The sequence below is a fragment of the Malania oleifera genome, chromosome 7 (genome assembly GCF_029873635.1).
Source record: "Malania oleifera isolate guangnan ecotype guangnan chromosome 7, ASM2987363v1, whole genome shotgun sequence".
In the NCBI taxonomy this organism is placed as follows: Eukaryota; Viridiplantae; Streptophyta; class Magnoliopsida; order Santalales; family Ximeniaceae; genus Malania; species Malania oleifera.
In genome coordinates, this window is record NC_080423.1 from 107,309,218 (window position 1) to 107,332,901 (window position 23,684).

The 23,684-nt window shown below is 35.7% G+C and overlaps 2 protein-coding genes and 4 non-coding genes across 7 annotated transcripts; 1 reads left to right on the top strand and 5 right to left on the bottom strand.

The window, feature by feature from the left end:
• Positions 1-1,360: 1,360 nt before the first annotated feature.
• On the top strand, positions 1,361-11,336 carry LOC131160552 (UPF0235 protein At5g63440). 2 transcript variants are annotated; one of them, XM_058116359.1, is made up of 7 exons: positions 1,361-1,601; positions 2,346-2,460; positions 3,763-3,916; positions 4,285-4,381; positions 8,526-8,614; positions 8,721-8,789; positions 11,062-11,336. In XM_058116359.1, the coding sequence occupies exons 1-7, from the start codon at positions 1,487-1,489 to the stop codon at positions 11,119-11,121; spliced, it is 699 nt and encodes a 232-aa protein (XP_057972342.1). In that variant the 5' UTR covers positions 1,361-1,486; the 3' UTR covers positions 11,122-11,336. The 2 variants fall into 2 exon arrangements, with proteins under 2 accessions (XP_057972342.1, XP_057972343.1); XM_058116360.1 differs by having other exon boundaries at positions 1,402-1,601; positions 2,360-2,460.
• Positions 11,337-12,530: 1,194 nt separating this feature from the next.
• Positions 12,531-16,646, bottom strand: LOC131160553 (large ribosomal subunit protein uL22y). The gene is made up of 7 exons (XM_058116362.1): positions 16,421-16,646; positions 16,235-16,271; positions 15,770-15,810; positions 13,231-13,461; positions 13,037-13,139; positions 12,893-12,960; positions 12,531-12,756 (listed from the first exon to the last, which is right to left on the bottom strand). The coding sequence occupies exons 1-7, from the start codon at positions 16,421-16,423 to the stop codon at positions 12,688-12,690; spliced, it is 552 nt and encodes a 183-aa protein (XP_057972345.1). The 5' UTR covers positions 16,424-16,646; the 3' UTR covers positions 12,531-12,687.
• LOC131161166 (small nucleolar RNA snoR74) lies at positions 13,684-13,812 on the bottom strand. Its single transcript, XR_009138323.1, has one exon. It is a non-coding gene; the product is annotated as a small nucleolar RNA snoR74 (small nucleolar RNA).
• On the bottom strand, positions 14,106-14,237 carry LOC131161168 (small nucleolar RNA snoR74). The gene has a single exon (XR_009138325.1). It is a non-coding gene; the product is annotated as a small nucleolar RNA snoR74 (small nucleolar RNA).
• LOC131161165 (small nucleolar RNA snoR74) lies at positions 14,709-14,841 on the bottom strand. Its single transcript, XR_009138322.1, has one exon. It is a non-coding gene; the product is annotated as a small nucleolar RNA snoR74 (small nucleolar RNA).
• On the bottom strand, positions 15,437-15,567 carry LOC131161167 (small nucleolar RNA snoR74). Its single transcript, XR_009138324.1, has one exon. It is a non-coding gene; the product is annotated as a small nucleolar RNA snoR74 (small nucleolar RNA).
• Positions 16,647-23,684: the final 7,038 nt, after the last annotated feature.

The window sequence follows — 23,684 nt, forward strand, 5'->3', positions numbered from 1 at the left end:
CCTACAAGTAACAATGGGTGCAACAATATGGGCCCACATCATTACACCCATTGATACCCTACCACGTGGGCTCATGTCATCATGGTTGTTCATGTCACATAACACTACTCTTTTTATATTTGAAACATGTGATATTGGATCCTACTCGATTTATATATGTCAATGCCAGTGAGTGTGGGATCAATTGCCACATTTTTTAAATTTAAAAAATAAATGCATGTTTACATGAAGGGACAGATCCTTTGTAATTTTTATAATTTCTCACAGAATAGAACTGCAAAAACTAACGGCCCCATTTGTTTGGTATGATAAAATTAGCACATTTATTAAAATTTTATATGAGAAATATATTAGGAAAGAATATTTTATGTTGAATTTAGAATTCACTAATTATATGATATTGTGTCAAAACTTTGTGGATCCAAATGTTAATATAACATGTTGTGCTTTGTCAATTCCAAATCTTACATGGGCTATATGTGATCTAATCAACTTAAGTTGAGAATTTTTCACGATTAGATTTTAAAAATAGAATGTGTCACATTTATAATATCAAACTACAAATTATATGGATATAATAGACTAACATCAAATGTTTTTCTTGAGTTTTTGTAAAGAACTCACACTAGTTAGAACTCCAAGTTTTTCCCTCCACACTTTCTAATCTAAGGTTTGGATTTGAATGATCGTTCAAAATCAAATTGTCTTATAATCGATCTTTTCGATTAACTATTTGAAATAGTCTAAATTTAGTATTATATATTAACTAAAATAAGCTGATGTAATTTTCAATTTATATATATTTTTTTTGTTTTTTCCTAAATCATTCTTTTGTTTTTAAAAGTTTAAAATAAAAAAAAATTTTGAATAATAGTTAATTTGTTAGTAAATTAATATTTTTAAGGCTCTATATATATTTTTTTCATTTGAGAAAAAAGAAAAGAAAGAAAGAAAGAAGAAATGTCAAATAATAAGCCTTAGACTTAATTAATTTGTTTTGAGCTCGAAGAATATTTTTTTTAAAGCATATAGAAGATTTAATACTTTTTAATATTTACTTACTAATAAAATTAAAAATGAAAATCAAATATTTATATAATCAACAAACAAAATTTTTATATTAGATACCAACATATTACATATTAGAATATATTTTTATTTTAAATATTGTTTTTATGATAAAAAAATATAACAAAAAATTATTTACTATTATTAATTTTTTAAATAAAATTATTGATCCAAAAAATATATAAAATTACTCATGGGTCAAAAATTTATAACTTTCCTGCTATAACCTATTTTTCCCATTATTTTTAAAAATTTAGGAATTATTTAATTACGAAAAGCCTACCAACACCACAGCAGAATTCGTCAGAAGGAAAAAACGACGTCATTTTAGCGCTTTGCCGAGCTCCCAGAAAACCTGTTACGGTCATCGCCCAATTTTTACAGAGAGAGAGAGAGAGAGAGAGAGAGAAGAGCTACTATGCCGAAGAGAACGACACACACGTACTCGAGCGAGGATGCAGCACCGGACGGCCCCGACTCCGATCTCTTCGTCTACTACTGCAAGCACTGTGGATCTCACGTCCTTATTACTGGTGCTTCTCTCTTCTTCTCCTTCTCCATGTCTGATTATTTTCGTTTTTTGTTAAAAAAATGAAATTGTATGGCGGATTTGAAGAAAAGAGGGATTTTGATATAAAAAGGCTTGATTGAATTATCTAGGTTGAGCATTGAGCAAGTATGGAGTGATTGATGATGGAATATACCCAAATAATTTTTGCTTCTGTTTTGCCTCTGTTACAGCTGACGTAATAGCAGTTTTCTAAATTCCACTTAAGTTGTTGGTAAAATAAATTGCTTCTGATTTTGATTCTTTCCGAAGATATGATGAATTATAAGCGAGTAAATTACTTGGAATTTCCTGAAAAATAGATTTTCACTTTTAGGCCTTGTTATGGCAAAGAATTTTTTGAGATGAAAGGAAAGGAATAAAATGAGAAGGGAATCAATTTTCTATGTATTTTTTCCCTGTCTCAAACATTATTAAAAAATGATAATTTATCAAAATATGATTCAAATTTTGAAAACTCAAAGGTTACTGTCATGAAAAATGGGAAAAAATTTTCCTATTCTTTTACCATTTATATTATATTTTCACTCTCATCTTTCTTGACAACCAAACAAGAAAAAGTAGATTCTTTCATATTTTCATTTGCAAAATTCACATTTTCCAAGTTCCAAACAAAGCCCTACCATTTTTGTGTCAAGCATTTAAGATGATTGCAGCATTATTCATTGATCTTGGAAATTATTCTATGCTGAAATATTTTTGTTATAAGATACCCAATTGCAGAAAATGCCCAAAAGGAAAACTGACAGAGCGTATGTGTTGGACAAGAAGAAGCATCTTGCAAGGCTAAATATTGATGAGGGAGGGAAAGTTCTCTTGAAACGGTACAGTCAACTGTTGTGCAACTTACTTATTTTGCCACTTTCCTGTTGGTTTGTATGTCACGTTTTTTATGTTTTGTAACTTTTTTTCATTTTTTATATCTAATTGGTGACGGTGAGAAACATATGAAGATAATTGAGAAAAGAAGAATTGCATGGACTCCTCTCTTATATAAGTTAAACATATTCAAGCTCATTGCAATGCCTATCAGTTTTACTTCTAAATGCGTACGGAAAAATTACAGAAACTTTCAAGCTTTGCATTAAAAATGCATAGAACTTGAATCCATTCCCTGCTCCTTTTTCCTTCATCTGCCATTATGTTGTTCTTTGAGAGGAAAATTCTATCCAGAAGTCATGGTGATGTATTTTAGGATATATAACATCCAAGAAATGCAAATATTGACCTATTTTTTTTCCTATTCTCATTGACGTGACAATGTCTTCAAGCAGTGATTTGCAAGTTCTGTTTTTGGTCTGGTGAAGCAATGAAATCCTGCTACCGTAGATTTTGAATCAGGTAGATGCTAGTTCAAATTCACATTAAGAATTGTTGATGCAGAATGTTGGATTCCTACACTCCCGTCAAAAATGAACACTCCTCTACCCATATTAATCTTTGTACTGACTGTTCCGTAAGCAGTTTGAGGGTGGTGATTTCATCTGGAATGGGAGAATTGGTCTTGCAATCTTTCACAAGTATGGTAGTCGCAGAAGCTTAGCGGAAAGGAATTGAATGCTTTAGTTGAAATATACTTCAACTCTCTGTTGTCTAGGAGGCTTCACTTTGAGCTTTAATTCCCATAACTGTTGTGTTTGTTACAACAGGTGACTGTTGGAATTAGCTTCTCCTGTAAAATTTGGGCCAGGTTGATTGCTAAGTTCCATGATAGTTATACACAGCTTACGGCACTTGGTAAGTCATGATTTGGAAATGTAGAAGCGACTAGATTTTACAATGATCATACAGTGTTTCACACTCATTCAAGGTTACATTTCCTGCTCAGCTTGCTTCTGTGGTGGAGTTTCTTTTATGAGCTCATGTCTCAGAATTAGTTGGTAACAGCATTATATTTTACCTGAGCAATTGTTATACTTACCTTTTTGTTCATCTTTTCCCTTTGGATTTTCCTTTTAGTTTGCCTCTGATGGAATTTCTTCTATGAGCTCCTGTCGGAGTGAGTGGGTTACAACATTATATTCCTATCTGGGCAATTGTCATATTTGCTCATCAAGACTCTATATTGTTTGTAAATTTGAATTGAATTGAAACTTACACATATGACACTGAATCTTTCTTTATAGTGGTGAAGGTAAATTAGAAAAGCAATTCCGTATGAGCTGTATGGGTTGCGGGCTGTTTGTTTGCTACCGCTCAGAAGAAGATCTGGAATTTGCTTCTTTCATTTATGTTGTTGATGGTGCACTAAGTACAGTTGCTGCTGAAACCAACCCACAGGTATAGTAACTTTTTAATCATATAACATTATCTTTCATTTTATTGTGCTCCATCTTGCTTCAAAATGCAAGTCATTCTCATAAGAAAATGGGAAAATAAGCAGTTTCAGAACTGAATAACTGCAGTTGTGCGAAGGTATATGATTTCTAATGGCCCCTCCCCCCCACAGAAAAAGAACTGTCTCCAACTTTTCTTTGCTGGTTTTCAATCATTAAATTTGGTTCACAAATGAGTCACATATGCCTTTGCCATGCAAGTAACATAACCTTTTGTACTTATTACAGTATGGTTTGCATCTGTTACTTATGATTATCAATTGAAGTTGCAGCATATAGACTTTTTACTTTGGTGTTTCAATATGTGCATAGGACGCTCCTGTGCCTCCCTGCATATCACAGTTAGAAGGAGGGCTTGTACAAGTGGCAATAGAAGTTGAAGACCGTGCTCAACGCTCAGCAATTACGAGTAATATGATTATTTGAATTGCTTTGTTATGTTGCCTTGTATGCATCACCTACTCTGAATGGATTTGACATGTTGTGTGCTGGGAAAGCCCATTCACAATCTTTAGTCAGAAGCCTAGAAGTTTTATCAAATCAGCAACATGCTAGTATGGAAATTAAAGTTTTCTTTTCTGGTTTGCTCAGAGACACAGAATTCACTTCATCTGAACTGTTGTTGCATTTGCCATGAAAAGAAACTCATATATTTCCTACTAAATGACTGTGATTAGTGTTATATTGGCTTAAAGATTTTGGATTTGATCTTTTTCCTTATAAATTAAGGTTCTCATTTTTCTTGAGCAATATTATCATTTATTTTTTTTAAATGTGTTTTAATATTCTCTTGTTCATGCAACATTGAATGCCTTGAATTTGTTTTATTTAAAGAAAGGAACGCTTTCTTTTGGGTTGCCTACAGTGACCCTGACTTGTGCTCAAAATTTGTAAAAAAATAGTGACCTGGTTGTGGCCTAAAGATGATTATGATATTCTGCCATTATATGAAACAGATCACCCCAACTCCCACGTAACCTCCCCCCCCCCCCAAAAAAATCCCCAACTTCCCTTTGTCTTACCATAACTACAAATTATTGTAGTTGCTACAGAAAATGTGGATAATGGACCCCTAAGGTGGTACTAGAAGTAGAGGCAGGAAGTTGGATCCTGAAAAGGAAAAGTGGGGCATGAAACGATTGTTGCATGAAGTTTAGGGGTTATTGTTTGTGTAGTTTAGGGGCGTTCTTAATTTCATGTAGTTTTGGGATATATATGTAATTTCTTGTGTTATTGGATTTTCTATAAATAGTGTGTGAATGCAATTTATGGGGGTAGTTATTGATGATTGAAGTGAATGCGTGTTCTTTCCCCTCAAGTGTATTTCCTTCAGAGTTCAGAGTCCTTCCCCCTCTGCTCTTCTTCTTTCTTCTTCTTCTCCCCTTTCCCTTCTTTCTAATTTCTCCCTTGGCAGGAGATCCTTGATGCTGTCTCGCATCATTTGGTATCGGAGCCCAAAGTCAATCTCTGTTCTTCCATTTCAGTACGCCATTTGTCCCTCTCACTTTTTCTCTTCTTCTTTCCAATTCTCTCTGTTAATTCTCTTTCTTTCTCTCACTATTTCTGATTTCTGCAGAATCCTCAAGAGAACTCTTCTTCCTTTTCTCCTCCCACAAGCCACCGCTCAAACGAATCAAAAATTTCTCGCCGGGAAGCAGAATGCTCTGTAATTGAAGCCAAAGATAAAGAAAGGTGAAAGGAGAAAATTTTGAAACCTACCATTTGGACTTAGTTTCTGAGTAAAGTTTCCCTTTCTCCTTCCCATGTCTTCTTTCTATTTCTCCCCAAATTCCCCCCCGCCCCCCTCCAAGTACCTATTCTGCTGTTCTATTCTGTTCTGGTTCTGTAACTAACTTCTGTCTTTCTGTCTTCTTCTCTTCTCCCTTCTTCTATCGTCTTCTTCTTTTCTGTTCTTCATTCTATTGCTCTCCCTATTTATACGTACTCATTGCTGCTTATCAGACATTTATTACTGCTGTACTGTTTATTACCAAAAAAATAAACCCTAAATAACAGCTGCTGCCCTCAAATTTTGTACACGACTTTCCAAGTCTCATTTCACAACACCATCATCAAACAAAATAGAAACCCTCGAAAGGCCCTTCCTCAAAATTTCATCACCTTCCGATCAGCCATGTGGCACCTTGATGGAGAAAAGTCCCCCAGCTGTTTCCACTTCAAAATCCCTAGGCTCATGGGATTATTTCTGCACACTGCACCCGCCACTGGAGCAAGCACCCCTCAATCTATTACTACCCAAAAATTCACCACCGGAGGACCCTGATCAGTGGTGCACATGCCCCACATGCCAGAGATGCGCATGAGGAAAATTGTCAGTCTCTCCTGATTTTCCAATTTCATGAGAAATTGTTCCAGCTACAATATTTTGGGCTTTTCCTTGATATTTTAATCTGCAGCATGATATTTTGCTTCTTGACATGATATTGCAAGCAAGTGTAATAAATTTTATGCTTAAATCTAGAAATTGTCATTGCCAGCATCAAGAATCAGGTTTTATTGTTGCATTGTGAATTTTGTCTAAGTAAATTTGTTTCATTTCTGCACAATACTCAAGATCAAAGGTGAATTAAAGACCTGCAACAGAGTCCTACGATGTTAAGGGAGAGCATCCAACTTGCTTGTTGACACTGGAGGAGAAATAGGAAGATGGGGTGACAGGATTTATCACTAGAGCCCTATGGTAGTGATGGTTGGTCTCATGATTCCTTCGAGTGCCTTTTTCACCTAGGGTTGGAAGGAAGTGCTTCTAGAAGTGCTTCTACTGCGAAGGTACTAAAACCTAAAGATAGGCAAACTTAGTTCTTGAAAGTTGGGAGTCAAATTTGTGGTTTTATATGATTAGATTGAGAATTGTGGGCAATGGCCTATAGTGATTTATATTTGCAGTATATATATGTATAAATCCAGCAACATGGTGACAGATTATTGGAAAAAGGAATGTCATTTGTCATACGTTAGGCACATTTTCAAGCTTTTTCATACCATTCTCTAAGTGCGTAGAAAATGTTTGCAAAATCATCATTGGTGGAAGTTGCCCTTTGAATGCGATACCTATTAATGGGATCACTTAAATGCAACTTGATCTGGAACCTCACCTTGAACCTTTTTTATGAGATATCTTGGATTGATAACACTACTTTACATGTTTGTGAGAGATGTTTGGTTCCTATTCAAATGGGTGACTATTTTGATAATGTTTGGTGTGATATCATACCCAGGAATATTGGCCACATACTCCTTGGTTCTCCTTAGTTGGATGATTTAGGTGTGACTTGAGGACATGAAAACAACATGCATTTCCTACAGTGTTAAGAAGATCAAAATTACTCAATTTGAAGACATTACAAGCATGGAAATGCATGTGTTTGAAGACATCCAAACTCTTTCAAACATTCCTATTGTTGAATTTGTAATTGCCAATGTCTTCATTGATGCCCATTCTCAATTCAAGTCTATAGTTCTGCCAATGGAACGTGATTTCTTGCATCACTCAGGCACCAGCTTTCAAAAAGTCCAAGTTTGCTTCGTACTTATGATCTTCCAACATTTCAAAATTTGAGGCCAATTTTTTTCAAACTGGGATAGGATTTGATGTAGTACATGAAGCCGGACCATAGGAACACCCTTGTAGATTCATTGACAAGAATTGGGTCAAAGGATTATTGGGTTTAATTAATAGTTTTTGTGTGTTTAGTTTGGTTAGTATAGGATTATGTGTATTTGGGGGCTTGTTTGTGATATTTGTGTATTTTAGGGTTGTTTTTCTAATTTCATGTTGTTTAGGGGTACATGTGTAATTTCTTATATCATTGGCTTTCTTATTGATGGTGTGTGAAAGCCATGTTGGGGCTGGGGGTAGAATTGATGACACATTTGCTCTTTTCACCCCCACGAAGTGTATCTCCTTCTCCCCCAACTCCCCCCCCCCTCCCCCCACCCTGTTCTTCCTTCTCTTCCCCTTCCCTTCTCTCCCCAATTTCTTCTAATTTCTCCCTCTCTGTTGGCAGCAGATTCTTGGTGCTGAGCTGCTTTAGTAGTGGTTTGTAGAATAAATTGTAATAAAAAAACATGCATTTAAAAAAAGAAAATTAAAAGCTTGATAGAACTAAGGAGTGTGTTTCTTCAAAGTACGGGACGGTGGCTGTCCCTTCCCAAGTATGCTTCTCACCGAAGTGATCTCACCATAGGTACTCATTATTTATGGTAAGTACAACATGCTGCACTTTTGGTGATTATTCATGGCAGCGATGATCTTATGGCTGGCAAAGAGATGACCTTTACTCTTCTTTTTCCCCAATCAGAAGCCCAAACTAGGCCTAGGCTACACAACAGGTGGTACACCACATATTCGCTTTTTATTACACCATGTGTAGAACTTTTAACCTCACACTACCAAAAGGCAAAAAAAAAGAATATGCACACTGGTCTCACAAGCTAAGCTTCAATAACTGTTGCATATTATGGTTTCCTTTATTATTATGCATTGTTTTTAATATACTTAAACCTCATCTTTGCATTTTATTTTGTGCCAGGAGTGAATGCTGATGATGTTCGGGTGACTGTAGCTGCACCGGCAGCCCGTGGGGAAGCTAACAATGAACTCCTGGAATTCATGGGCAAAGTATACTTTATATCCTTTGTTTGGCTACCGTGCTTGAGCCCACATCTTGGGTTGCTAATTTTGTAAACCATCAAACTAAACCTAAATATTATTACAATTGACTTAGGTGTTGGGTCTGAGATTGAGTCAGATGACTCTTCAGAGAGGCTGGAATAACAAATCAAAGCTCCTTGTGGTGAGTTAATCTTATAAGTTTATTATTTTTAGTTATTTGTATGTTATGAAAAAGACTAAAAATATGAGATTTATTTGAAAAATTAGAGTTAACGAAGTTAAGTTTGCACTAAAAAAATGAAAAATAGGAAAGCTATGGAACCAGATAAAATCCCAATTGAAGTTTGGAAATGCTTAGGTGATGACGGAATTATATGGTTAACTAATTTATTTAATACAATTGTAAAAACTAAGATAATGTCAAATGAATGGAGGAAAAGTACTTTAATACCTATATACAAAAACAAAGGAGATATTCAAAATTATAATAACTATCGTGAAATTAAACTTATGAGTCATACGATGAAAAACTATGGGAAATGGTAGTTGAACAAAGATTAAGGTTAGAAATGAAGGTCTCAGAAAATCTATTTGGTTTTGTGCCTGGGAGATCTACCATAGAAGTTATTTATCTTTTAAGAAGATTAATGGAAAAGTTTAGGGAAAAAAAGAGAGATTTGCATATGATATTTATTGACCTTGAGAAAGCATATGATAGGATACCTAGGGAAGTTCTATGGTGAGTTTTAGAAAAAAAAAGTTGTTTATAGTAGGTATACTGATGTCATTAAGGATATGTACGATAGAGTAATGACTAGGAAAAACTAGAGAATTTTCAATCACCATAAGTGTACCTCAAGGATTGGCCTTGAGTCCTTATCTTTTTGCTTTAATGATGGACCAAAGTATTCAAAAAGAGGTTCCATGGTGTATGTTGTTTGCAGATATTGTATTAATTGACGAAATTAGGGACGAAATAGAGGTTGAGTTAGAATTATGGAGAGAAGTTTTAGAATCTAGAGGCTTTAGGATAAGTTGAAATAAGACGGAATATATTAAATGTAATTTTAGTAATGATAGAAGGAATATTGGAGACACAGTTAAACTTGATGATGAAGAAATAAATAACACATGTAGATGTCGATACCTTGGATCTATTATGCATGCTGAAGGAGAAATTGAAGATGATGTAATGCATAGAGTTAAAGCAAGTTGGGTAAAATGGATAAGTGCTTCAAGTGTGCTCTGCGATCGTAGAATACCCTTAAAATTGAAAGAGAAGTTTTATAGGAAAGCTATTAGACCAGCTATGCTATATGGATCGGAATGTTGGGCAACGAAGAAACATAATATCCGAAAAGTAAAAGTTGCTGATGAGAATGTTTAGATGGATGAGTGGTATAACATTGAAATATAAATTAAGGAATGAACATATTCATGGTAAGTTAGATGTAACTCCTATAGAAGATAAGATAAGGGAGGGACGACTCAGATGGTATTGACACTTGCAACGTAGGTCACATAGTGCACCTGTGAGGAAGAGTGATTTAGTTACTATGGGGGGCAATAGAAGGGTTAGGGGTAGACGTAAAATAACTTGGGAGGAGATAGTGAGTAAAGATTTAATATCCTTGAATCTATCAAAAAAAATGGTTCATGATCACATAAATTGGTGGAAAGGGATTCATATAGCCGACCCCACTAGTGGGACTAAGGCTTGGTTTTGTTTGTTGTTGTATGTTGTGTACCACTTTGTTTTGGTTTTCCAAGGAGATGGATTTGCAACTTCTGGTTTTAGTGAACTGCTAATATAAAGCTGCGAACATGGTTGGAAGTTATATTTCTGGATTCAGTAGTAAAAAATTATTGATGTCACTTTTTGCTACTTCAAGGAATCATGCTTACACCACGAATGCCATATCAAGTGTGGGCAGCAAATATATCAAATATCTTCTCCATTATTGAGGTAGATAAATATATGATTTTTCTGAAGAACATATCATTATCTACTGATTTAACCGAGGGGAACCATATTTTATGAAACAAGTCAGTAAGATCATACTTGAAAAACTGATGCGACGGCCTAATTGACATAATGGTGCCCAATGCTTAAGGTTGTACATAGAAACATGGATTTCATGCCCTGGGTTTGGATCTGTGTATTTGCACAAAACTAAATACAATTTTGTACCATGCTTATTCAAGTCCACAACTCCCTGCACATTCAATGAAATTTCGATTGCAAATAGTTTTACCTTCTTGAATATCGTCAATTTTCTCACTCCTTTTGCACAGGATCATACACTCCACCACTAAGAAATATATTTTGAAGGGTTAACATATTGTGAATGGCTAGGGAATTTCTGAAGTTTTGAATATTTGTCTGGGAGTTGGCTCCTTTGAGTTCTGAATTTTTATTTTTATCCTGCTAACTAGGGTGTCAATTGAATCAGGTGGAGGATTTATCTGCCAGACAGGTGTATGAGAAACTCTTGGAGGCTGTACAACCTTGAAAACTCAGTTATATGACCTTTTCTGTTTCTGTACGACCTTTTTTACAATCTTGTGCAATTATTAAATGAGTTGGTGCATTATTGTACTAATTCAACTTGATATACTTGGCAATGCATTGTCTGATTCCATTGCCATATTACCATTATGGTCCAATATTTTGTGGAATGACAAAAATGGGGGCATGTATTTTAAGTCTCGATAAGATTAAGATTAAGGCTTCGTTGTTGTTATTGTGGTTAAAATTGCTTAAAACAAGGATGGTTCCCTGCATAAGCAATTTTAGAGAAATCTGATTGTAAGGATTGTAAGGGATGACAATGCATTTATAAGGCTTTACTCAATCTCCAGATTAGCCACGAAAGATCATTTACTTGCCTATAGCAGCATGGATTTTATAACTTTAATTTAAATGTGTAAATTTAGATAGAATATGATATAAAGATGGGACTCTTACTTTACGTATAAAGTAAAAACCCAGTAAAAATTAAAAATTATAAAGGTTAATACTTATAAACCTAATAGAAGTTAAAATTTTGATTAAATGAATTTTCATTTTTATTCTTCAATCAAGTAACAATTAACAATATTATTTGAGTGATTAAAATATAAAATAAAAATAATTCTCCTTAATGACTATATCTCGCATAAAACACAAAGAATAGTACAAATGCAAAAGAATATTTTATTATTCAAATGACATTATTTTTTAAGAAATGAAATTTTAAAGATTTTTTTATATTCATAAAATCATTTTAATTTAAGTTTAATTAAAAATTATGCAAAAGAAATTATTTTATAAAAAAGTTAACGTTACACATTGATCAAGGCCCTATTTTCTGGTAGAAAAAGAAAAATACAAAGTTCTAAACTTTACTTTTAATGTTTTTAAAAATATACAAAAATTTTTGCTTTTTTAGTAAAAACTATGCTATTTAAAACTACGACACTTTTAAACAATTAATGTTTATGTATTGAAAAAAAAAAATTTTATTAAAACAAAAATTCATTTCCAACCCTATTTGATGTAGACAGAAAATACAACAAAAAAAAAGAGCATTTCTATATTACCTTTTTTCCCTCGTTCAAATAAGATCTTCTACCCTAAAGGAACCAATTAGCTAAAACGGAAGGAATTGGCATCCCAAATCTCAGCAAGGGGTTCTAAAAGTGGGAAATGAAAATTTTCAAAGTCAAATACATTATTCAAGAGAAATCAAAATATCAGGTAGTTTCCCACAGAACATCAATATAACGATTCCAGCTGCGGCATACTGTCAAGAACAACACTTGAATGGCTAAAGCAGACAGAAAACAATAAACCTAAAACAAGCACAACCTTTAGTCACATAACATGGCCATCATGCCACAGAAAAATCTACTGTAACCAAGCTAGGGTACTCCTCCCCCAAAAATCCAAAAATAAAATACTTTATAAATGATTCCATCAACTTTGAAATTAAACATCTGATGAAATGAAAAACCATGTCAAAAAAGCAAAACAAAAATGTTCACATAGTAAACAGCACATGCGGCGCAACATCTTAGTAATTCTAAACCTTGCAGTTTCAGGAAGATGCGCCACTCCTTAGCGCTTGAGACTTCTTTCCTTTTCTAGGCGCCAGCTGGGTCTCAGGCTGCAGGAATCACAAAATATTCAACAACGTTAATTACTAAAATCCCAACTAGTACAACATCACAAATTTATACAAAACACCAACTTCCAACTTCAGGCAGTCATTAAATTTTATAAAACATTCTTTAGATTATTACCTCCTTCTTGACAGGTTCTTCCTTCTCAGACAAAATCAACTCAATGTGGCACGGAGATGACATGTAGGCTGCCAGAAGAAATATAAACATTATGGAAAGATGACACAAAAATGGGAATAAATTTTTGGAACAAGTGAGACTCACGGTTGATTCTTCCATGGGCACGGTATGTGCGACGCCTCTGCTTCTGGGCTTGGTTTACCTGGATGTGAGATACATGAAGGGAATCCACATCCAAACCTTTCACCTACAGAACAGGTAGGTATCAACACATTCAGTTAAGAGGCTAAAAACTTGAAGCTTAACATAACAAAATTAACAGCTAAAAGCATACATACATCTGCATTACTCTCAGCATTCTTGAGTAAATCAAGAATAAACTTTGCAGATTTAACAGGCCAGCGTCCTTGACCATTCGAATGGCGGTTTTTTGCCTGAGCAGTTCGCCCAACACCACCACAAAACCGTCGGAATGGAATGGCTTGCTTGTGGGCCAAGACATCCTCCAAATACCTTTTAGCCTTGCCCAAAGGCAACTTTCTAATTGCATGGGCAGTCTCCCGTGTATTCTGAGTAGAGCATATAAAAAACAATATTTATAAATGGAATGCATTAGACTTTAAAGCACATGAAAATTTATTGATATCTAAACCACCAATCTAAAACACCCCCATGCCAGGGGACTTAGTTACATAACACAAATCACCCTTTCCTACAAACTGATATAATTAAAAAACACATAATATTTCAATGCAATTGGTTCCCTGTGCAGAAACAAAAATGTTTAGTTAAAATGTTTCATTATTTACTGAACCTTACTGTTACAACAGGTCAGAGGTTCACCCAATAACAATGACAGGTACTTTCCCTGAAGTTTACGAGAGACTCACTCACAAAAGGCAATGAGTCCCTGCTTTTTTCATCAGGTTCAATTCTAAACATAAACCACAATCTAATTGATCAATATCTGTCCCCAAAACCACCATAAAGATGAAGATTCAAAAGTTGGAGACTTGCTCATATTATATTAGCATGTTAAATATGGTATCGAGTACTTCATTTCTGCTTGATTTCATGATTGGCAAATTGACGGCAATCTTCAAGGCTAATATATTAAAAAATACATACTTATCAAAAACTGTTATCTGCATTTAATACTATTCTCCTGCTTCTCACTCTTAAATTTCTGCTTTTTTGCAAAAATTAAAAGTCAAAATGGGACAGTATTTACTGAATCTTTCTGCCACTAACAACAGTTCAAAGGTTCACCCAATAACAAAGTTCAGTACTTTCACTTATGTTTCGAAGAGATCCATTCACAAAGGCAATGAGTCCTTACTTTCTTTCATCAGGTTAAATATTAAGCATAAACCACAACTATAATTGTTCAATTGCCATCCCAAAACAGCTATTAAGATAATGGTTCAAAAATTGGAGACTGGACATCTTATTAATTACATATTAAACATGGTAATCAATAATGGCTTTTAATTTCATCTCCAGAAGATTTTGTGATTGGAAAATTGGAAGCAACCTTCAAGGCTAATAGAAAATGCAAAGATACTCCTCAAAATATGTTATATCCCCAATCGGCAGTACTTCACTGGTTACAATGCCTTTTTTAGTATTTTTTCTCTTTTTGTATTTTTTTCCTAGGAAAAATCTTGATTAAATTTTTATTTTTTGAAGAAAATTTGATTAGTTTTGCTTCTAGTCTTTAACATATTAAACCAGAAAACAGGCCTTTAGAAGTTGCATAATATGAAAATAATTTTTTTTTTTTTAAATTAACATTAATGTGGAGCTGTAGCTGTTAAAATGTGACATCATTTACTGAACCTTGCTGCCACTAAAAAAAAGTTCAGAGGTTCACCCAATAACAATGTTAGGTACTTTCCCTGAAGTTTACGAAAGACCCATTCACAGAGGCAATGAGTCCCTGCTTTTTTCATCAGGTTCAATATAAACCACAATGTAATTAATCAAAAGCTACTCCTAAAACCAGTAGAAAGATGATAGTTCGAAAGTAGGGAGGCTTGCACATCTTAATGTCTTTCATAAGACAATTAGCATCAAAGCAAGTGATGACTTTCAATTTCATTTCCAGTTGATTTCATGATTGACAAATTGGCAGCAAACTTCTAGTCTAACAAAGAACACAAAGAAACAACACAAAATATGTCATATCCAAGTTATAATTCTTCCCCTGCTAATTTGTTCAACTTATTTTTTCCTTAGGCAAAGAAACAGACTGGCATTATCATTTATTCTTGTGTCTCTCGTCTAATTTTAAGAGGGTTGAGATATCTACAATATAGTTTTCAGTTAACGTATCTCTTTTTGTCTCACTCAGACCTAAGGCAGTTTGAAAACACTTAGTGAGGTGCAAATGTTAACTATTTGCAAAAAGAAATCTCCTCACTGTAGATAACAAAGTTGTGTGCATTTTAATGAGGCAACCAGCAAAATTCAATCCAAGGAAAAAAACTCCCAACTATAAAATCCTAATAGCATAAAAATTAGTAACAGCTTCAAAAACAGTAACAATGTGTCATTGTTTACTGAACCTTCTTTCATTTTAACATTTCCAGAGGCTCACCCAAAAACAATGAAAATACTTTCCCTGATGTTTACGAGGGGGCCACTCACTAATGATAATAACTCCCTGCTTTTTTCATCAGGCTTAACAATAAGGAGGGATCACAATTATGATAATTTTCATAAATTATAAACCCTTTGATGCAAGTATATCTAAGACAATTGTGACAGGGGTACCCGCTACAAAGAACATTTAAAAGGTGACAAAAAGAAAGCACACAGAAACGTAGAGCACGCATTCACAATCATATGATACAAAGGAAAAATTGCATCAAATACCTTAAAATGAACTCGAAGATCGGAACCCCTTGCTTTGCAGGCTGAAATATTCACAACAAACACAAAATAAATCACTTTTCAATGACAGAAATTCTAAAAACCATATCGTCAGTTCAATGGCTGAGAAATGGAAATAAAAAATAACAAGGGGGTGAGATCAAGGATCAAGATCCCCGAGAGATCCTCTTTTGAGGAGTTGAAAATTTGTCTCTGCAACCAACTGGAGTGTATTTGTGGAGTTTTGACTTAGTATCGGGGGAAAAGAACTTAAAAATGTCATTTATATTAGGCTCAATTGAAAGAAAAAAGTGCATTTTTCATCTAGTTTCCACGATTTCTCAGCAACCAAAAGGAATGTGTTTATAGCAACAAATAAAAACTACTATCGACACACCTACAGAAACAGCAGCCGCAAAAGAAACAAATATATTTTTTTTTTTTTAAATGTGTAGGATCTATACATACACTTCGTGGGGTTGTCTGGCTCCCTCGAATACTTCACCTAGAACATCAACATAGCGCACACCATAAGGAAAAAATTAAAAATCGAAATCGAAACCAAAATCACAGTGCGTGTGTGCGTGAGAGAGAGAGAGAGAGAGAGAGAGAGAGAGAGAGAGGAATGGTTCAGCGATTAACAGATCAACCAACCATGGCTGCTGCTGCTGCTGCTGCTGTGCTGCTGATGATGATAATGCTCCGCCCACAGCCAAGTGAAAAATGGGAGAGGGGATTGCGCAGTATATAAGAGAAGGAAACCCTAACGATGGCGTCGGCTGCTAGGGTTTTGAGCGTTAGTATTGGGCTTGGCCAGTGGGTTTCTTATGTGACCCAGCCCAGCTTTCTTATGGGCATTCTCTGGAGTCGTGGGCTCGTGGGCCGAGCTGGGGTCCTGCCAACCCCTCCCCATTTTTTCCTTTGTATGAAATTTCTTTCTTCTTTGATTTTTTAAAAAAAATTTAACAATTTGTTTTTTAATTTTTTAAAGCTTCTTATGCTGATACAAACATTTTTAAAGTAAATTAATCTAAAAAAAGGACGCTTAAATTTAAATTTTGAAGCTTAAACTATACCTAAAGTGATCTCATAATTGTTGAATTTGAGTTTCGGTTGATTGTGATTTTTTGAAAATTAAAATTTAATGTAGATTCAATTGATTAAGTTCAATTTCGTTATAACATAAACTAAAGTGTTATAAAATTAAAATAATCAATATAATATTAAATAAGGTAAAAGACATTGATGTCCTAAATTTTGATAATAAAAAGAAAAAAAAAATGGAAAAAATATGACTTCCCTAAACTCTCAAAAATTCTAATGTCCTTCCCTAAGGTTTCAAAATTTCACAAACCTCCCTTGAGATTTGTGAAAAAGACACTATCATTTCCTTGTATTTGTTAAAAGGCAATTTTTTTAATAGGTGTAAGTGTCCAAAAAATCAAATATCAAGGGAGGTGTGTAGAAATTCTGAAACTTCACAAAAGGTTCGTGGGATTTTGAAAATCTCATGAGAGATCAGTATCTTTTTACTAAATTTTAAGAGAGGTCAGTGTTTTTTGTCCTATCAAATATGTGAATTAATTTTTAACATACATAATAAACTTATCAATTTTTTTTTTACTTTTTAGATATTTCATAACTTCAATTCGTATGAGTTCTTTAGACTTTCTATAGTATCAACTTTTTTTTTACTTTTTGGATATTTCATAACTTCAATTCATATGAGTTCTTTAGACTTTCTAATATAGTATCAAACTAAGAGAGGTCATAATTAATCCCACAACTGAAAAACAAAGAGAATAGTTTGGGAATGATTTTCTTATTCATTGGATTATAATTCTGACTTACACTGATTCCTAGTTATAGAAATTACAAGGGTTCTAGACTATGAAAATAATCACTAATTAGTTTACCTAATAAAGATACATTCATAATTTATAATCATTGACTAATTACTGCCTAATTTACAGTCATACAAACTTGCCTAATTACTGTCGAATATCTTCCTAATTTTTTAATACTCCCCCTCAAACTGGTTTGAAGATATCATAGCCAGCTTGCCCACCAAAACATCAAATTGCTTCTTGTGCAGCCCCTTGGTAAATACATCAGCAACCTGTTCAGTAGTTGGGATGTATGGCATACAAATCAGCCCCTTGTAAAGTTTTTCCTTGATAAAGTGTTTATCCACTTCTAAGTGCTCTGTTCTGTCATGAGAATCGGATTATGGGCGATTGAAATTACTGCCTTGTTATCGCAATATAACTTTATGGGCAGCGAATCTGAAGCCTTCAACTCTTCTAACATTCTTTTAATCCACATAACATCACAAATACCATGAGCCTGTCACGCCCCGAACCCGGTGGGGCCTCGAGTGCCATTTCCTACACATATATCTATGATACCATGATTATAATTACCCGAATCCAAACAAGGGGTCCTGGGTGTTCCTGTCCATAACTCAGTATAAACATGCAGTGAAAGATAGATAAACCTCAAAACACTTTACCAAAGTCCCAGATCATCTCAGTTACACATAAGTGTCTCCATGTTATATATTACATCCCAAAATAAAACATAAACATAATAAACAAGTGTCTCATTTACACTTACAATAACTACCAAAAACCAAACCCAACCCTTTAGCACGCTAGGCTTGATTCCTTGTGGGACCTGAAAAATGAGTTGAATATTGAGGTGAGACATTTCTCAATAAGGCGGATTAGATTAGCATCAATGTATGGCTATCGTGAGTTTTAGTGTGATCATAAAACATTCATATATTTAACTGTAATTGAAATGGTATTTGAAATTGTACTCACACCTGTATAACTGAAAATACATAATTTTCTTGATAATATACTTTCGGCTTATTATAGCCCATTTTTCATAAATAACATATATGGATAGAGAATCTTCCTTATTGGTCCATCATAACATCGTGAATAACCCCCATGATCGAGTTGTGCGGTTCGAAGACTAGACCAAGCAATCTGGCCGGTCGACCACTGCTAGGTCAACATAATATGCTTTGAAGTACGATTTTCCCACTTTTGTAAGAACCTGAACCGTGATATGTGGGTTTAAATAATAAAAAGAATGGTAAAATTGAAATTTGTGCAGGCTTCATTGACGAAGCCAGATTTCGTCAACGAAGGCTTTGTTTTGCTCGTCGACGAGGAGAAGCCGCAAGGTTTCAAGAAACTGGGAATCTCAAGTTCGTCGATGAGGTTACCGTCTTATCGACGAGCTGTCTATATGACCCTATCGACGAGGACGCTATTTTGTTGACGAGGGCGGCTGGGTCAAGGGCTATAAAAAGGAATTTCCATTACTTATCAGCTAAGAAATCTAAATATCCTTTCTCCATCTCTCTAAAAACTCACCATACACTCCCTCTCTCTAGATTTATTCGTCGTGCATCGTCTAATTCGATGATCCGAAGTTACCACGAGGATCATGGAAGGATTCTCTACAAGTTCTACGGATTGGATTTTCGATTCGACTGTTTTCGGGTTTTAGCCCAAAATCGAGGTAAGACTCAGTTTTCAATTATGATCTAGTAGTTCTGTAGAGAACAGTGTTGTGAGTATTTTATGTACTGGGATTTGTAGGTTTTGGAACTCGGTTCGCTGTTTAGGGACCTCGGAGTTCGAGATTCGATCATTAGGGGGAATCGGTTTATGTCGGTTATTTTTGAAATCAGATTCGGTGGAACTGTGGTCCAAGGTCCTGTGTGTGTTTTGACTACTCATTTAGGGGTATCTAACGAGTAAAACTATGGGTTTTTCATGATTACAGTTTTGGAAAAAAGGGGGCAACGGGCTGCATCCTTGGTTTTGTTGAAAACTGTATCTATATAATGATTTATACTGTGTTATAGGGATGATCGTGCCTTGACTTGTTTAAACCGTATGTGTTTGGAAAACCATGATTTTAGATTACCAAATGAGTGTGGTTTGTTTGGTTATATGAGCATGCATAGTTGTGTTTTGTCGAAATGCGAGTAGGAACGAGGTTCCAAATTTGTTCAAGGTACTGAGAGTGTCCGACTCTATATCCGTGGGCGTATAAAATCGCTAGGCCATGTTTGGAAAAAGTGTCTGACTCTATATCCGAGGGCGTGAGCCTTACCAGCTGATCACCGAAGGGTGTGGATCCACCAGTTTGCGCTGGTAGAATGCCATAGGAGTCTAGGTGTCACGCCCCGAACCCCAAAATGGGACCCAGAGGTGAGAATGTAACCTAACATGTCCCTGTATCAAACAAATCATCAAAAGATACACTACACTAAATGAGGGTCCGACCCCGTCAGGTTTCCAGGCACCCTAAACACATCTAATCACAATATATACGCAGCGTAAAAAGTCATTCTATATCAATATACACAGTACAATACCAGAGTCTATACAAAAGCAGAACATGGCTCTAACAAAACGTACAAACTAGGTGCCTAAATACAACTCAAAATGGCAACCTAACAAACTACAGTCTAGCACTTACCCAAGCGCTAACGCAGTACACCAGCCACTACGCTCCCTACACTAGAACGCTAGTTCCGGTACTCGAAGGACCTAGAAAAATGTACGTACAATAGGGGTGAGACACTTCTCAGTAAGGAAGAACACAGGTTATATCGATGTGCGGTATTTGAGTGTTATCATGACAAAAAAACATACATGCAGTTGAATGGAATCCAGCACTAATTTACACAGTGCATACACGCACATATACGGCGGTCATTTATAAGCAACCCCGTCACAATCCACACACATAATCAGTAACCCGGTGTCGTCACACCCTTCAGCTCGAAGCCAGTCTGTGACAATCTGGCGTTGGCCCGGAGCCAACTCACGAAGCACGGCGCCACCGGCACATGGCTAGTCCTCGACTCCCATGGCATCGTATCGGCGCTAAATGGTGGATCCACACCCTTCGGCCTGATCTACCGGACAAGGCTCACACCCTCGAATATAGAGTCGGACACTCTCGGTACCTAGACTCATTTTGGAACTGCGTTCCCATTAGCCATTCTGCAATCACACGCACATACATGCTCATATAACCAAACAAACCACACTCATTTGATAATCTAGATCATGGTTTTCCAAACAAATACAGTTTAAATAAAGTCAAGGCACAACCATCCCAATATCACAGTATAAAGCACACATATACTCGATTTTCAACAAAACCCGGGATTCAGCCCGTCGCCCCCTTTTTCCCAAAACTGCAATAATGAAAAACTCATAGTTTTCCCCGTTAGATCCCCCTAAATGAGTATCCAAAACACACATAGGACCGTGGATCATTGTTCCACCGAATCCGATTTCAAAAATAACCAATATAACACAGTTTCCCCTTACCTTAACCCCGTATAATAAATCCCGAACTCCAAGGCTCCTAAACAGTGAACCGAGTTCCAAAACCTACAAATCACAGTACAAAATATACTCATAAGACTAATACCTATAAAACTACCGAATCAGAATTAAAAACCAAGCCTTACCTCGATTTTTCACCAAAACCCAAAAACCCCCGAAATGAGATTCCGATCTGTTGAAGTTGTAGAGAATCCTTCCACGATCCTAGTGGAAACTTCCATTTTCCGATTCTAGCAACAATCGTTGAAGAAATCTAGAAAAGAGAGAGAGTAGGAAGAGTTTAGAGAGAGTGAGAGAGATAAACTTGAAGTAACTTAATCAAGAAATAAAGGAAATTTCCTTTTACAACCCTTTGACCCGGCCCAATTTCATCGACGAAATGGTACCTTTGTCGATGAATCTTTCACTAAATTCGTCGACGAATTGATGGCCTCATCAACGAATCCTTATCTTTCCTGATTTCCAAAACTCATCATGTAACAACCCGAATTTTTAAATGAAATTTAAATAATAAAGAAAGGAAAATTTGAAAAAGGGAAAAGAAGGGAAGCTGCCAAACTTCGTCGACGAACATAGGGTTTCGTCGACGAAGGCTTTAAAGATTTCATCGACGAACATATGGCTTCATCGACGAGAAAATACTGAGAAGGGCTCTAAGGCAACCTGAATTTCGTCGACGAATACAAGGTCTCGTCGACGAAATTTATGAAGAACTTGTCGACGAAGATCGGGCTCGTCGACGAATTCCACCGCCTGTAAATATGAAAAATCCGATTTTAATGTCATTTTAAGCTTCCTCTCTCTCTCCTCTCTCTCCTCTTCGGCTCTCTCACTCTCTCTCTTCGATTTTGGGCTGGTTTTACGCCGGATCAAATATCTGAGGCTACCACAACGCTCCTGGCGAAGTTCCCTGCAAGTTTGCTGAAGCAGATCGTCGGGAAAACGAAGTTGGAAATCATCCCAAAGTTGAGGTAAGGCTTTTTAAGCCAAATTAGACTTCATGGTAGTTATAGAAATTGACGTACGCATGAAAATACTGATGATTAATACTGAGAGTTTTGAGTTTCAGGATATTGAGTAGGAAATCCTACGGGGGTCAGGCTAAGATTTTAGGGGGGTTTTCTCAGTAGCCAGGTAAGGGAGTAAACTAAAGCAGTTATTTTCCATGCAAATTATTATTGATTATGAGTAAATTTATTTTCAAAAAAACATATGATATACCTGTATATTATAGATGAAATGTACATTTGGGAAATACTGCTATTATGATGAAACATATATGTATGTATGAGACGATAGAAAAGCATGATTTTAGAATATGAAGTATGACTTTTAACAGAGCATGTGTGGCATGAATATTATTTTACGTGAAATGAGATATGATATGTATGCTTTTATGTGTAAAACACATTTTCAGGTATTTGGGAAAGACGAGTTATGCTATATTGAGTTTGACGAATATATGATAAAAAAGTTATTTTTTTTAGAATGTAAATACTTGAAATGATTCGACACGAGGCCGTATTGATGTTATCGGCGTAAGGCCGTATTTATTATGCTACGGTGCGAGGCCGTATTTATTATGCTATCGGCGCGAGGCCGTATTTATTATGCTATCGGCGCGAGGCCGTATTATTATGTTATCAGCACGAGGCCGTATTTATGTTATTGGCGCGAGGCCATATATATATATATATATATTTACTATGATTTTGGCACGAGGCCATACGTATGATTTCGGCGCGAGGCCATATCTATACTTTCGGCACGAGGCCGTGTTGATGTTACGTATGTTCATGTATTATATGTTATTGCAACCAGGATATTAGTTTAGTTCAGACCAGGAGCTCGGTACCGTAGCTATGGGTAGATCAGATTTGGCACGAGGCCATATTAGTGCTAACCATTCCACGAGGGGATGGGAGATGGATAGTTGATGTGGCTTTCAGTAGAGTGTAGACGTCCACCTGGCAGTCCGGACCAGAGTGTGTCGGCCCATCGTACTTACAGACATATTTGATTCGGCAGTAGTCGGCCAGTCATTGTCGAGTCCCGCCTTCGGGCTGCACAACCCGTCATGGGGGGTAATACATGACATTAGCTAGCTATTCATCTTGGGTATATTTTCAGTATTATGAGTTATAACAGATGTTCATGTATGTTATGATTTATTAACGAATATGAAAATACATGATTATCCAGCATGATATTATGATTATTTCCAGAGTTATGAAATGTACTATATATGTATAAACACTTTAAATATTCATGTTGCCACACAGCTGTATTTAGTTTACTTTCCCTTACTGAGAAGTGTCTCACCCCCAACATTAATATATTTTTTAGGAAACCCAGAGAGACCGGCGGGTTAGGGCCGCCATTGAGTGATTGGTGCTTCCCTACTAGAAGGGTAAGCCCTGAGCTAGGACTAGGAGATTTTTGTTGCATAGTCCTAGTGTTATTTTGACTTTTTGGAGATTGTACATATGAACAGTATATCGATGTTAATAGAAAGCTCTCGTATTATGCTT